This window comes from Furipterus horrens, unplaced genomic scaffold (genome assembly GCF_987537825.1).
Source record: "Furipterus horrens unplaced genomic scaffold, mFurHor1.1.pri manual_scaffold_4, whole genome shotgun sequence".
NCBI lineage: Eukaryota > Metazoa > Chordata > Mammalia > Chiroptera > Furipteridae > Furipterus > Furipterus horrens.
Genome location: NW_028327174.1, coordinates 140,122,270 through 140,135,488, shown reverse-complemented (window position 1 = coordinate 140,135,488; position 13,219 = coordinate 140,122,270). Strand labels below are relative to the sequence as shown.

The 13,219-nt window shown below is 36.3% G+C and overlaps 1 protein-coding gene across 1 annotated transcript in view; it reads left to right on the top strand.

The window, feature by feature from the left end:
* CCDC171 (coiled-coil domain containing 171) overlaps positions 1-12,258 on the top strand; it is a 298,734-nt gene extending 286,476 nt beyond the window's left edge. The window contains exon 26 of the mRNA XM_090274081.1: positions 11,828-12,258. Coding sequence (XP_090130207.1) covers positions 11,828-12,049 — 222 coding nt within the window. The 3' untranslated portion in view covers positions 12,050-12,258. The remainder of the gene's footprint in view (positions 1-11,827) is intronic.
* The last annotated feature ends 961 nt before the right edge of the window (positions 12,259-13,219 follow it).

Genomic DNA, 13,219 nt, shown 5'->3' with positions numbered 1-13,219 from the left:
AGGAAAAGTTTGGGGAAAAGTTGATGCCCGAGGTGAGTCTTGAGAAACTGTAAACTCTTAACAAAGAAGCCTCCTTTTAAATAGAAAGAGCCGCATGAAAAAGAGACTCCAAGATAGGAGAATGCAGGGCATGCTTCAGAATTTGCCTTTTGATTAATTCTAGGGAGCAAAGCTGTTTTGTGGGAAATTACCTTGATGCAATGGGAGCCTCTGAGAACAGGTGAGTTATCCCAGAGGCCTCACAGACCAAATTCAGTTACATATTGAAGTCATATGGTTTATCGGATCAGTTGAAAACACAGTGAGAAGCAGAGGGGATGTGGTAGGGAGCCAGCAGGGGGCCCATACTACTTGACTCCTTATAGTGTTTATGTGACCTGTCTCTGTCAGTGGCACCTGACTTCTTAGGAAGGATGTCAGCTGAAAGAAATATTTATTACAGACATTGTGAGATCCTGAGATCCAGTCAGAGTTGCCATATTTTCAGGTGACAGGGAGGGAAGGGTAGGCATATGGCCAGTCTGTGTAGAGCCATTACGCATATGGCACAGTGAGCTCGCTAACACATTGGAGGCAGGCCCTGATGGAGGGATTGAAGCCACCCAGCAACTCTGAAAGGGGACTGTATACAAGGGCATTTGAGGCCTTGTGTGAACAGGTCAGGGAAGAATCCGGGAAATGAGACTAATTACTGGAACCTTGTCTGTATCCACAGAACAACGAAGCTGGCAAACTCAGTGCCATCATCTATAAAAACTTAACACTAGGAAAACAGGACTTCTGTGGTTATGTAGTTTTCAACAAATTATGATTTCAGAAGAACTGACTCTAGATGCCAATAGTTAAGGACAGTGTGAGGTCCCTGTGGGCAGAGAATTTGTGTGTGTGTAATTTACTACTGTGTCCCAGTACTTGGAATAGTATCTGGCACATTGTAGGCACTTGATAGATATCTATTAAAAGAATTAATGAGTGGGGCTAACTTAGGATACTTATGGTGGATGTGGGTTTAGATATGCTTTATGCTTAGGCCACCTCAGGAAAAATCTACGACATGGAATCAATCATTTAAGGCAGTGATTTTCAACCTTTTTCATCTCATGGCACACAGAAACTAATTACTGAAATTCTGTGGCACAGAAAAAAATATATTTTTTGCCAGTCTGACAGAAAGTGGTATAATTTTGATTGATTTACAAAAAATAATGATAATAGTAATTACCTAGCCTTTTTGCTTCAAAGTGACTTTTTTAAAAAACAGGTGCCTATGCTTGTATATAGGGACTTCTGGTCCCATAATTAGCCAATCAGATACAACATTATTATGCAATGTAACCAATAAGGTGCAACTCTATTATAGTACTATATACAGTTCAAGGTGGGGCGTTCACACCAGAGGGCTGTTGTGTTGGCTGTTGTCACTTTTTTATTGGACAAGCTAAGTGTTAAGAGGTCAGTGCCCCTGACTAAATACTCAGGTATAGCACATTTTAAAAGTTCTTGTGGCACATCTGTTGAAAACTGCTGATGTAAGGAATAGATTCCTGAAATGTAATCTATAGGTATATTATTTTGGAACTTTGAGTTGCTGTATTATTCTCACAGTTCTATAGGATGTCCTCCCTAGAGATGGCTTTGGTTTGAGACTGCTGGAAATGGTCCAGTTCTATCGGAAATAACACTCCTATCATGTAAAGGAAATGTCGTTGCCTGCTAAGCTATTTATGTTGGAACAAACTCCCAAGTACTTGTGTTTTGAAGACATTCCATTGATGCGAACCCCAGATCACATGATTTGACTTACACCTGACGTGGCCTTCTCTCGCTGAGAAATAGAGACTGCATTCTTTTAACTAAAGATAACCAGTTTCTCCCGAAAGGCCCAGCTGTAGGGCTTGGATGATCACTGGGGAAATAAAGATTTGCAACTTCTTGTAAAGAATTGTTAGGGATTTTAGGTGTGATATCATGCAATAATGAGAGAACATGGTTTAAAACAGCAGTGGGAAGGAAGGGTATAGGAAAGGTGGTTCTAAATGTTAAGATATGATGTTTTTGCTAATTTTATTGAGATATGTGACTGACAGATACTTACAATATTAGTGAGATTTAGGAAACTCATCTCTTTCAAACAAGTCGAAATTTTAGCTGATTCTTTCCTCCTTCTGCTCTCTCTATCTGAGCATAAGTTAGTTATTCCACTCAGTGAAAAACATACTGCTTAGAAGTCTAAGTCTATGGCTTCCAGATTATTACTAAATTTTTGACATTGAATTAAAAAGATTTATAACTTTAAGAAGAAATTCTTCAGTAATGAAAAAGTGATCAGAAAACTTTTACCTAATAGTTCCCAGAGAGCGTGTAACATGTGTACGCTTTGACCACAAGAGCTGTAATTGGCAGCTGCAAGTGCTGTTTGGAGTAAAACGAGGTCACACAGATTAGAAGCAGCCACTCTATGTGAGGAGTTACATTTGTACACAGCAGAGGTTCAAGTTACTCCATAAAATTATTTGTGTGTGTATTTACTTAATGTCAGATTGTAGGCATGAGTTTGGTAACTGAAAATGTTGAAATAAGAGCGTGTTGTTAGCTAAATGAAAATTTTTTTAAAACTTGCAGAATACTTGGTTAAAGACCTACCTTGTGAGACTTTTAACAGACCAATTACATTTTTATTTTGACCTCACAGTTCAGTCATAAGTATACTAAAATATAGGTTTCAGTATATATAAAATTAGTCTTTTTTAAGTAAAGGGTTTTTAGTTATAAAAGTAAGGCATATTATTATAGATAATTGGGAAATACAGAAGTTTAGGGAAAAACATTAAACAATTCCAATATCTCAAAACAAGTATCATCTGTAATTTTGTGTATTTCCTTTTCACTTACATAGTCTAGCTCAGCGGTGGGCAAAGTAAAGCCTGTGGGTCATATCTGTTTGCCACCTGGTTTTGTATAGCCTATGAATTAAGAGTGGGTTTTATATTTTTAAATGGTTGAAAAAGGAATAATAGCTCATGATGTAGAAATTATGTGACATTCAAAATTCAGTGTTCATAAATATAGTTTTATTAGAGCACAGCCATACTAATTCATTTACATATTATCTGTGACTGCTCTGGAGGCAACAACAGCAGAGTTCAGTAGTTGCAACAGAGAATGTATGGCCTGCAAAGCAGAAAATATTTATTATCTGACCCTTTACAGAAGAAGGTTGCTGATCCCTGGTTATACCTAAGCATATGTCCATGTTATTCAAAAGTTTATGACCATAAACGGTACTGCCACAAAACATTCCACCAAGTGGCTATAGGTTACCTAACCATACTTTTGTTGTTGAATATGGGATTATTTTCTATTTTTTATGTTATTATTAATGTAAAGAACTTAATCATAAATGGAATTGTTAGATAAATCCTATTAACCATTTAAGACAGTTGCCAAATTATAGACCAAATGTTCTATCAGTTTATACAGTCACTAGCAATTTATGAATGCCTGTTTCATAATATTTCACTAGCATTTATATCATAATTTTTAAATTCAATTTTGATTGGCAATAAACATCTCATACTTGATTATTAGTATTGGGGGTTATAATTTTTTCCCATTTATTTTTAATCAGTTGCATTTTTAATTTTGTGAACTGCCAGTTCATAGCCTTTGTTACATTCAAATAGTTTTAAAGATAAAAAACTGCGGGAAGAAAAATCTGAACTTTCAGTGCTTTTTCTTCCAGTTTATTCCCTCCACCTAAAGATAATTCAATTTCTTGTGATTTCTTCTTCAGTAAGAAAAATAGGCGTATGTGTGCATATGTGTGTGTTTATGCTTATTTTTCAATATAAATGACTTTTCTCTCTATGCACACACACTTTTTTCACTTAGAAACATTTCTGTATCAGTACTAACATATTTACCTCAACTGTAAAAAATTGTTTTCTCTGGTTGTGTAATACTTCACTTAAATAGCACTCTGTTGATGAACTCTTTCATTTCATTAAAATAATACTTTTCTGTTAAAAAATGCTTCAGTAAACACATCTGCATGCTCATCTGGTGACCTGTTGTGAACTTAGCCAGAGAAGAAATGTCTAGCAGTGGAATTGCTGGATCCAAGGGCAGGTACAATTTAGTGTGTCTTCCAGAAAGGTCGTGCCAGCTTCCACCCTGCCTCCTGAGCTGGTCTGTTTCCTTATCTTTTCTCAACGGGGGTGTCCTCAGACATCTACATTTTTGCCTGTCTTTTAGGTGCAGAGTAATCTTTCATTCACATGTTTTGTGTTGTACTTCTTTGGGTATGAATGAGGTTTAGCACCTTTTCATGTGTTCATTGGTATTATATTCCTCCCTCCCCACCAAATAGCCAGTTTGTATCTGAGGCAGAGGCTGCCAGTGGTTTTCTGATCTGTTTTCTCCTTCTGAGTAATAGAAACTGAATATTACCTGGGCCACTCAGAAGAAAATAAATTAAAGTAAAGCTACATTTCTCAGACTCTCCTGAAGCTAGATCAGCCATGTGACTAAATTCTGTCCAGTGGGATGTAAGCACAAGTATGGTGATTTAGGATGTGTCTTTAACTGTAAAGAGTGCCTCCTCCTTTGCTCCATGAATGAGCTTTAGCACTTTTTCATGTGTTTATTGGTTACTTATTCCTCTGGTAAGAATGCAGACATAATGGCTGGAATATGAGATGGAAGCCACATACTTAGGCTGTGAAACCCAAGTTCAAGGCAGCCTGAGTTCCTGAGAGCTTCACATGGCCACGGCAGGGGGAAATAAATTTTTATCTCATTTAGGCCACTGACATTTTGAGTTTCCTGTTATAGCTGAGTCCAGTCTAAGTAAACACTCTATCCTTAGCCTGTTTTCTAATTAGGTTTTTCATTTTCTTGATTAGCATGAGCCTTCTGTAAGCTAAGAAAGTCATCCTATGGCGATCCTGTGTTGCACTTATTTTTATCAGCTTGTCTCTTCAGTGTTTCAATTGCATTTTTACAGTTGAGGCAAAAGTAGGTTTACAGTTGTGAGCATGCAAAGCACAGAGTTCATTCTTGTATTATTCTTTAATTATTGTATTATTTTCCATATGAACAACTCTAAACCCACTTTTGCCACACCCTGTATATAAAGATGCATGTATTAAAATATATTTTTCACTAATTCAGTTTTTATATATTTTTACATAGTTGAGTATATGGATATATTTACATTTCAAAATCTCTCTTAGTTGTTTAGGAATATATATTTTTGAGACACAGGTGAAAATTTGCCTCCTATGCATTTTCTGGCATTTTTGGCACTCTGTATCATTAAGTGTATCAAAGCTGCCAAGGCAGGAACAGCTGGGAGTACAGGGTTGTAAAGGAAGGTAGGAAAAGAAAGAACAAAAACCATCTGGGAAAATTCTTTGACTCTTTTTCCAACCTCAGTCATGTCAGGAAATCGAAACACCCAAGAGAAGAAAATGGGAATTGTTATCTTGTCAGGCACAAGACATCTTTAAAGTAATTTAAAATTAAAGTTTAAATGTTCGATCGCAGTTTAAAGCTTCAGTGCTGAATTTTACCTCTGAATATTCCAACACAGAAGCTCCTGTGGTGAAAGGGCGAAACTTTTGTTTTATGCAAATGCCGTAAGAGCTACTTATTCCAGTACCATGGACGTTCAGATTCTGGACTGTAGTCAAACATGTTATCAAAAGCATAAACGTCGATTTTTAGCCTCTACTGCAATATACTTATACTTTTACTTTTTTAGTTTCATAGAGATTTGTTGAGCATTTGCTATGTTTGTGAAACACCTCTGGATGTGAAATAGGCTGGGGCTGTGTCTTCTTTGGGTGGCATGATAAAGAAGTAGTCAAGCATCTGGGGAAGAAAATTAGAGTAATCAAGACTCACATTTATTTCTACCACTTACGAAGCTGTGCAAAATAGAGCAATTTATTCTACTCTTGTGAGTCCCGGTTTCTTCGACTGTAAAACGAGGGTAATAGGTGTACGTTCTCACTGGTTGTTTGAACTGTGATAATGCCTTATAAAGCTAGGCCTGACACAGTGCCTGACGTATGCTCAATGTGTGTTTGCTCTAATTATAAATCTGGAATTTATTATCAGATGAGAAGAGGATAAAGAGAGGTGAAGAAGGGGAGCTGTGTGCTATGCCTTTTTGTGTATATTATTCCATTTAGTCCTTATAACAGCCCTATGGAGGGTTAGTCCTCCTACTTACAGATAAGAATGCAGGCTCATGCAGGTTAATTAAGTAGCTTGTTAAAGATCACATACTTAATGGATGACAGAATCAAGTCTGGAACCCAAGTTCTCTTCAACTTCAAAGCCTATATGTTTTCCATTATACTGCACTACTTTTAATTGGGACAAAACTGTACATATGTAAAATAACCAAATAGTATTATAAGACCAAGACCATGAAGTAATAACATGAGTGGTTTGTTCGTTCAGTCATTGATCAATTAGAAATCTTATTTAGTCCCAGATACTCTGCTAAGTGCTAGGAATACAAAGTCAAGAATTGATCATACTAGGTACTCATAGTTTTATAGGTGAGATGTAAGTGCATATAAGTAAATAAAAATAAAAAAGTAAATGCTCATGAAGAAATATAAAAGTGCAATTGGATGTTGCAGCTAATTGTAGTTGAAGAGTGGGGCAAAGATCTGGAAAGGCCTTATGAAGAGGGATACCTTGAGCTGAGTCTAAGGACTGGAGGGTATCTCACACCGTAAACAAACAGGAGGCAGGTGCAAACTATGGAACATCATATTTACATATTTACAGACTCACAAGTTCCATGTAACTGGATTGCAGACTATAAGTGAGGAAGTGGTAGAGGGGGCTGGACGGAAAGACAGAGAGCTTGTGAACCATGCTGCAGAAGCTGGACCGTCACGTGGCAAAGGGCGCGCCTATCAGGAAGCATGAAGAATCAAGGCTGTTAATCCAGGTCATCTATCACATAACCAAGAAGTTGAGGCTGAAAGTTGAACCAGACAGGTTGACTTTAGAGCTCTGGCTTTTGAACCCATTCTGAATGTCTTCTTGAGGACAAATTGTTGTGATGTAAATCAAGTTTGTTTTCATCATCATCTACCTCTCTTTTCTAATCTGTTTCTACCTCTATGATTGCCCTTCCTTTTTCATCTGTAGGCAACCAGTCCTCTTAGGTTTTCTGTTTACCTAGACACTCCTTTGCAGTGTTCCATTGGCTCACATATGCCTGCACATCTTGATGCCAGTGAGCTGAAGAGCCAAACTGGCTGTAATGACTCATGGGGAAAAGAATGCATAAAATATTCCTATAGGTTTGGTATTGGTAACCAAAGTTTAGAATTGGTAAGTACAAGGAATAAATACTTCATGATGTGATAGTAAATGTATATATATGAATATATATTTATATACACATGCATGTATGTGAATGCCTTATAGCAAATTTATCTACTTATATGTTAAAATATGTTTATCAGATGCACACACATGTGTGTGTATATGTATATATATTCATATATTAGGTATATAAATTTCATATGTAAATTACACACATATTAAATATATCACTGAGCATTGCACAAGGGAAAACTATATATGTGACATTGCCAACTCTGATTATTTGTGTGAACTGCAGTGACCTACGATGCCAGCATGGCAGAACTGGAAAATAGGCAGGTGTAATCTGGTTAACTAACTTGAAGTATCTGTGAAGAGAAGAAAACTGTGAAACTGAGTACTGAGACTAGTGGTAAGAACACATTAGGAGCGAAAGTAGAAATGGTGAGGGAGCCTCATTGTAAGGCCCTCTTGTGGGTACTTTGATCCCTTAATCAGTTTGTGTTGAGCTGTGCACTCTACTTTAAAACCAGTCAATAATTTACAGAACTTAAAACATCACTGTGGAGGATGAAGTATTAAAAAATGTACTACAGAATTTAATTAAATGAAGCTACATCATCTAAACTGTGGCTAATCTTGTTATGTATTTGGCTTCTTTATTTTTAGAACCATGTGCAATATGTATTTCTTCCCCATGAGGATGACCTGTCTATATCCTGTCAAAATCTTAAATGTTATATTTGGGAAATTTTGGTTTCTGAGTTAAAATCATCCTCAAAAGTTGGTTGTTAACATTACATCATATGCCATGCCATGTGGAATTAACGACAGACCTGTAGAACCTCAGAGTTGGAAACAGTCTGGCTCCTCATTTTATAAGAGAGGTGAGACCTAGAAGACTGATTGACCTGCCCCAATATGACCAAGTTAGACTGTAACAGAACTGGGAGGAAAAATTATAGTCTTCTCATCTCCAGCCTAATACTCTTTTCACCTTACTATGTGCCTAGCATAACCTCCATGCAGTACTATTCCAGCTTACTAAGTCACGCCACTCCTCACTTTTTGTAGTATTAAGTTCTAGAGCACTAAACTTGGTCATAAATGCTACTCAGGAGACAAATAGCTTAGTTTCATTGTTTCAGAAGCCTTGGTCTACAAATTGCTTTGATATATAGATAATTTATTGAGTGATTATCTTATTATTAGACTAATGCTTTATTTACTTTTTTACTGGGAAAACAGTCTTAGAAAACTAAGATATTAAAGACTTGAAAAATGGCTGTTGGACATGTCCAATTACTATATTTCATAAAATTCGTAAAATGCAGAAATTTAGTGGACACATTTTGTATTGTGAATATATATTTAGCTGATGGAATATAGCAGTTCAAATAGAATCATTTACAGCTTATTGAGTAAATAAAAGTGCTTCCATAAAGATTCACATGACACCCTGCTTTTATTTCAGGTAACTAACTTCTCTTTGAAAAATTGCTTAAATTTAAATTTATAGGAGAGACTACCAGAACACCTCAGAGGTTTTAAAAAGTAGCTTAAATGAACATGGACTTTACAGATTTAAAATATAAAATCAGGTGGTGAATATTAACTTTTAACGGTCTCTGATAAAAATTTAACTCTCTTTTATACTGTTATATTAAAAGTGTTATGACATATTTCTAGATATTATTTGTAACAAGAAAAATGGTTCATATTTATTTGTTTTGTTGTTTTTTTAATATCACATTCTGAAATAAAAATTTCACCAGAATTTTTGCTGGCTTGTTTTTCATCTCTGAAGTGACTTAAGATTAGATTGGAGTATAACAAATGACCCTATAACAAAACAAATTTGTTTTCATTTACACAAAAGTAAATCTGTTTCCTTGCTGGAGGGCATACCTTTTGGGGTTGCAAATCTTTAAAAAAATATCTTTTTTAGGTTATTTTTTATGTTTAGGACATAAGGGCAGAAGATAGTATGCAAAAAGTGAGTCTCTGACTTGAAATACTAGAGAAATACTCAAAGTTCTTTAGTAAAAAAATGTTAGCTTAAAATATTTCAGACAACATGGTGGAAAAGAGACATTAAAAAGTGAGATAAGAAGAGACAAAAGAGGGCCCCGTGGTGGAGTGCCGAGATCCACAGAATATTAAGGAGAAAGGGGCGGTTAGAGACCTTCCCAAAGGACCTTCTTCCTAATGTGTAATGTGTTAGGTTGATGGAGTCACAAGAACAAAAAAGGAAACTTCAGGAACAGAATGTAGATTTGAGTAAATTATATCTTTAACGCTGCAAAACAGGAGTGACGGGTCAGTGTGGCTCAGTTATCTTCCTCTAGTCTGAGGCATCAAGAAGAAAAACACCCTCGGAGAGTACCTGACCTTCCTTCGTCTGGTTCGGCAGCTCCTCTTTTCATATATCGTTTTCTTAGACCCATATTGGAAGTATAAAGATGTAACAACAAACTTTTGAAGTTTTGCCTAACAGCACTCTTTTATCATAAGAAAGAATACTATTGCTATAACTAAGTTTTACTAAGCAGAAAATCAGGCCCACCGTCTCCTGCTCAGTCAGCATCCCCTTAGCCCCAGGTTGGGCAGCATAAGGTAGGTGGCATGGCCGTCTTCACTGCAGCAACGTCAGGTCATGATGCTGCCTATTCAGACACACAACTAAAACAAGACAATCAGCAAAGGTGGTTCTTGTGGCAGTACAGCAGCAAAGGTGCCGCAAAAAACTACCCATTCAGCTGCTCCTGTGATGAGATGTCTCTGTTCGGTTCTGAACTGATATGCTCAGTGCTGTATTAAAACGTTGTGCAAATGAAAACTCATCAGTGCTGCTAATGAGGTTTAACACGTGATCTCGGGAGCTTTGTCCTTTCATGGGGATACGCTAAACCCTCACCTTCATAGAGCCATCCAAGTAGCCATTTTGGGTGTTTTTAAACTTCCAGCATAAAGAGAGATGATTTCTGTCAGCTGTGGGCTTGCAGTGGAGTATCAAGAAATCAAAAGAATAGAGATCAAAGAACATTGCTGAACTCGGTGTTAGATGCAGCCATTGATTTTTCTCCAGTTGTAGTTTTTTTAAAAAATCCACAAAAATGGTAACACATACCATAGTTGAATTTCTAATATGTTTCTAAGGCCAGTGATAGCTTCCTTCTTGTTTTCACATGTAGAAATGGTTTTGTATAACATGACATAATAAAGCAGATACATAGAGTTCACACTATTTTGTTGTCAAAACTGTAAGAGGATCTACCAAAAAAAGATGTTTATTTTAAAAATTGTGCAATATATAATGGGTTTTTAGACTAGACTTATAGACAACATTTATTTGCTGGGAATCTGGAAAATTCTGGCATACAAATTGATCACTATTTTCCCACTGTCTTTAAATGGTGTAAAATGATACCTATCTGCTTAACAGGTAAGACTTAGTTTATGTTAATGTTAACTACTGAGTACTGATGTTACTTAAGGTTTAAATATATAGCTTTATCAAAATATTAATTCTCTTTTCAAGTACTTCATGAGTATATGGATTTCTTAAGTTTGATTTCCAATAGTTTTGCATACCAATGATATTTTAAAATTTGAGACAAATTGTTTTCATGTTGCAATCCCATATTTTGATACACGATTTCCAAATGCTTAGAACAGTATTTATTAAAACAGATGGTGGCATTATTACTAAAAGTAAAGGCCAAAAAGTTCATCTCACCATCATTTTATGCCTCATTGTGCTATTTTCTAGAAGTCACTAGGATTGACTTGTTTTTCTTTCTATGTCAGTTAAATAGGTCAGGCTGATGGATTTGAAAAATGTAAATATCCATAGTTTATTTTCTAAGCAGTGTAATTTTCCATATTATATAGCTTATATTTTATACAGCATAAGGAAATAAACACTATTAACATCGTTCCTGTAATTGCCAGTGGATGGAGGCAGAGGTAAAAGTGCCTGATTGTATTCACTCTGATTCAATAACTTCAAAAAGTTCTATACAAAGTTTTAGTGTTTTTTTACACAGAATAAATGAAAGATGCAATCACAATGGGAAAATAACTTAATATTTGTGTATTGTTATATGGATTGTATCAGTGATTTTCGACCAGTCTGCCACAAGAATTTTTAAAACATGCAATACCTGACTGTTCAGTTAGAGGCACTGACCTCTTTTCCCTTAGATGGTCAAATAAAAAAATGATACCAGCCAACACAATAACTGTGTTTTTTTTCTTTGTAGGATTGGGACAAAGTATATATTTTTTGATGTGCCACAGAATTTTAGTAATTAGTTTATGTGTGCCATGGGATGGAAAAGGCTGAAAATTGCTGGGTTATGCAAATGGCATTTCATACTACATTAGTCTACTTCTTTGTTTATGGTTTTAGACTCGAAGAGTTTTCAGTTTATATTTATACTTTTTTTTTTCTCTTCTCATATCACAGACAGGATCACGAGACCATTCAAATCTCTCAGTTTCTTCAAGGACTGCTCTTCCGGCTGACACAATAGGTGTTGGGGATTTTTTGCCATTGAAAGCTGAACTTGATACAACGTACACTTTCTTAAAGGAGACATTCGTAAATTCTGCGCCCCTGACAGCATCTCACTCCTCTCCGGCAACTATGTCTGCTAATGCCAAAAGACCAACTCAGATTGGGTTATGACTTTATGAAATTTTTTAAAAGCAGGAAGATGTTAACAGTACAATTAAAATTGTTTTGAAGGGGGGATTTTCTTATCAGTTAAATTTTGTTTCAATGCAAGTAGCAGTGGGTTTTTTAAAATTGTGTGATATCTTGATGTGTGCAGGTATCTATGTCTCCTTGAATAATGAAATAACCAACTTTTTTTCCCCTCCTAGTTTTATTTATTATCACTGTTGCTCATTTTTATGTAACATAATTTTAAATGTTAAGGAATGACACATTTTGGGTAATTTCCTTCAGACTTAAAAAAAATCAATAAGCCATTTTAGTCTCTATCTATCAAAGTTGTTTCATACTTGTCCATTTTAAAGCAGGGCTGCAATACTTTAATAGGATTGAGAGAGCTATTTGAAATGTATGCCAATGATTCCTGTCATTTCATGGCAGCCCTGCCATGGTTCACTGAACCCCCTCTTCTCTCTTGTCAGCTCAACTGAAGACAAGCATTTAGTTGCAAACTTTAAGCAGGTTGTGCAAAACAGAAATGATGTGACTGCTTTTCCTCCCGCACAATAATGTCACTCCTGGTCAATGTGAGAAGGTCAGGTTGCTCCTTGTAAAGCTACATGATACCACTTGCCCATTTGAACAAGTTAAGTTAACTGCTGAATCTGGTCCCCGCAGGCATTGAAAACTCATCCTTTTATCAAGTCTGCATTTGGTAAGAAAGGAGAGCAATTGTGCTGGGAAGACTTCTGTGGTGTGTTTAGGCACTTTTTAAGGACAGTTCCCACACCAGTGTAGCAGGTAATATATTTAGTATAAGCTGAAAAACTTCAAGGTAATGGCTGTTTTGACCTTCAAAATAGACTCCTTTTTTGTTTTTGCTGTTGGTAGGACCCAAGAGTGACGCCCATCTTTGATGCTGACAGAATTTAAAACAAGGCCATTGCCCTGCATTTTCTGCCTTGTAGCACACAAAAGTAAAATTGTATGTCAGGCCGAGATGTCGGGGAGCTGACAAGATGCCCCAGTGACATTTCAGCTAGAAAGAGCAAGTGTCTTGCAACCAAGTGGTCAAATATCAAATAATAGGTCAGGCAGGAAGGAGCTGAGTTCTAACCGCAAAGAGGTTTCTGGGAACTTACTTGACAAGCTTTTGGGCGCTTTGTGGCTTGACAAAGTGAT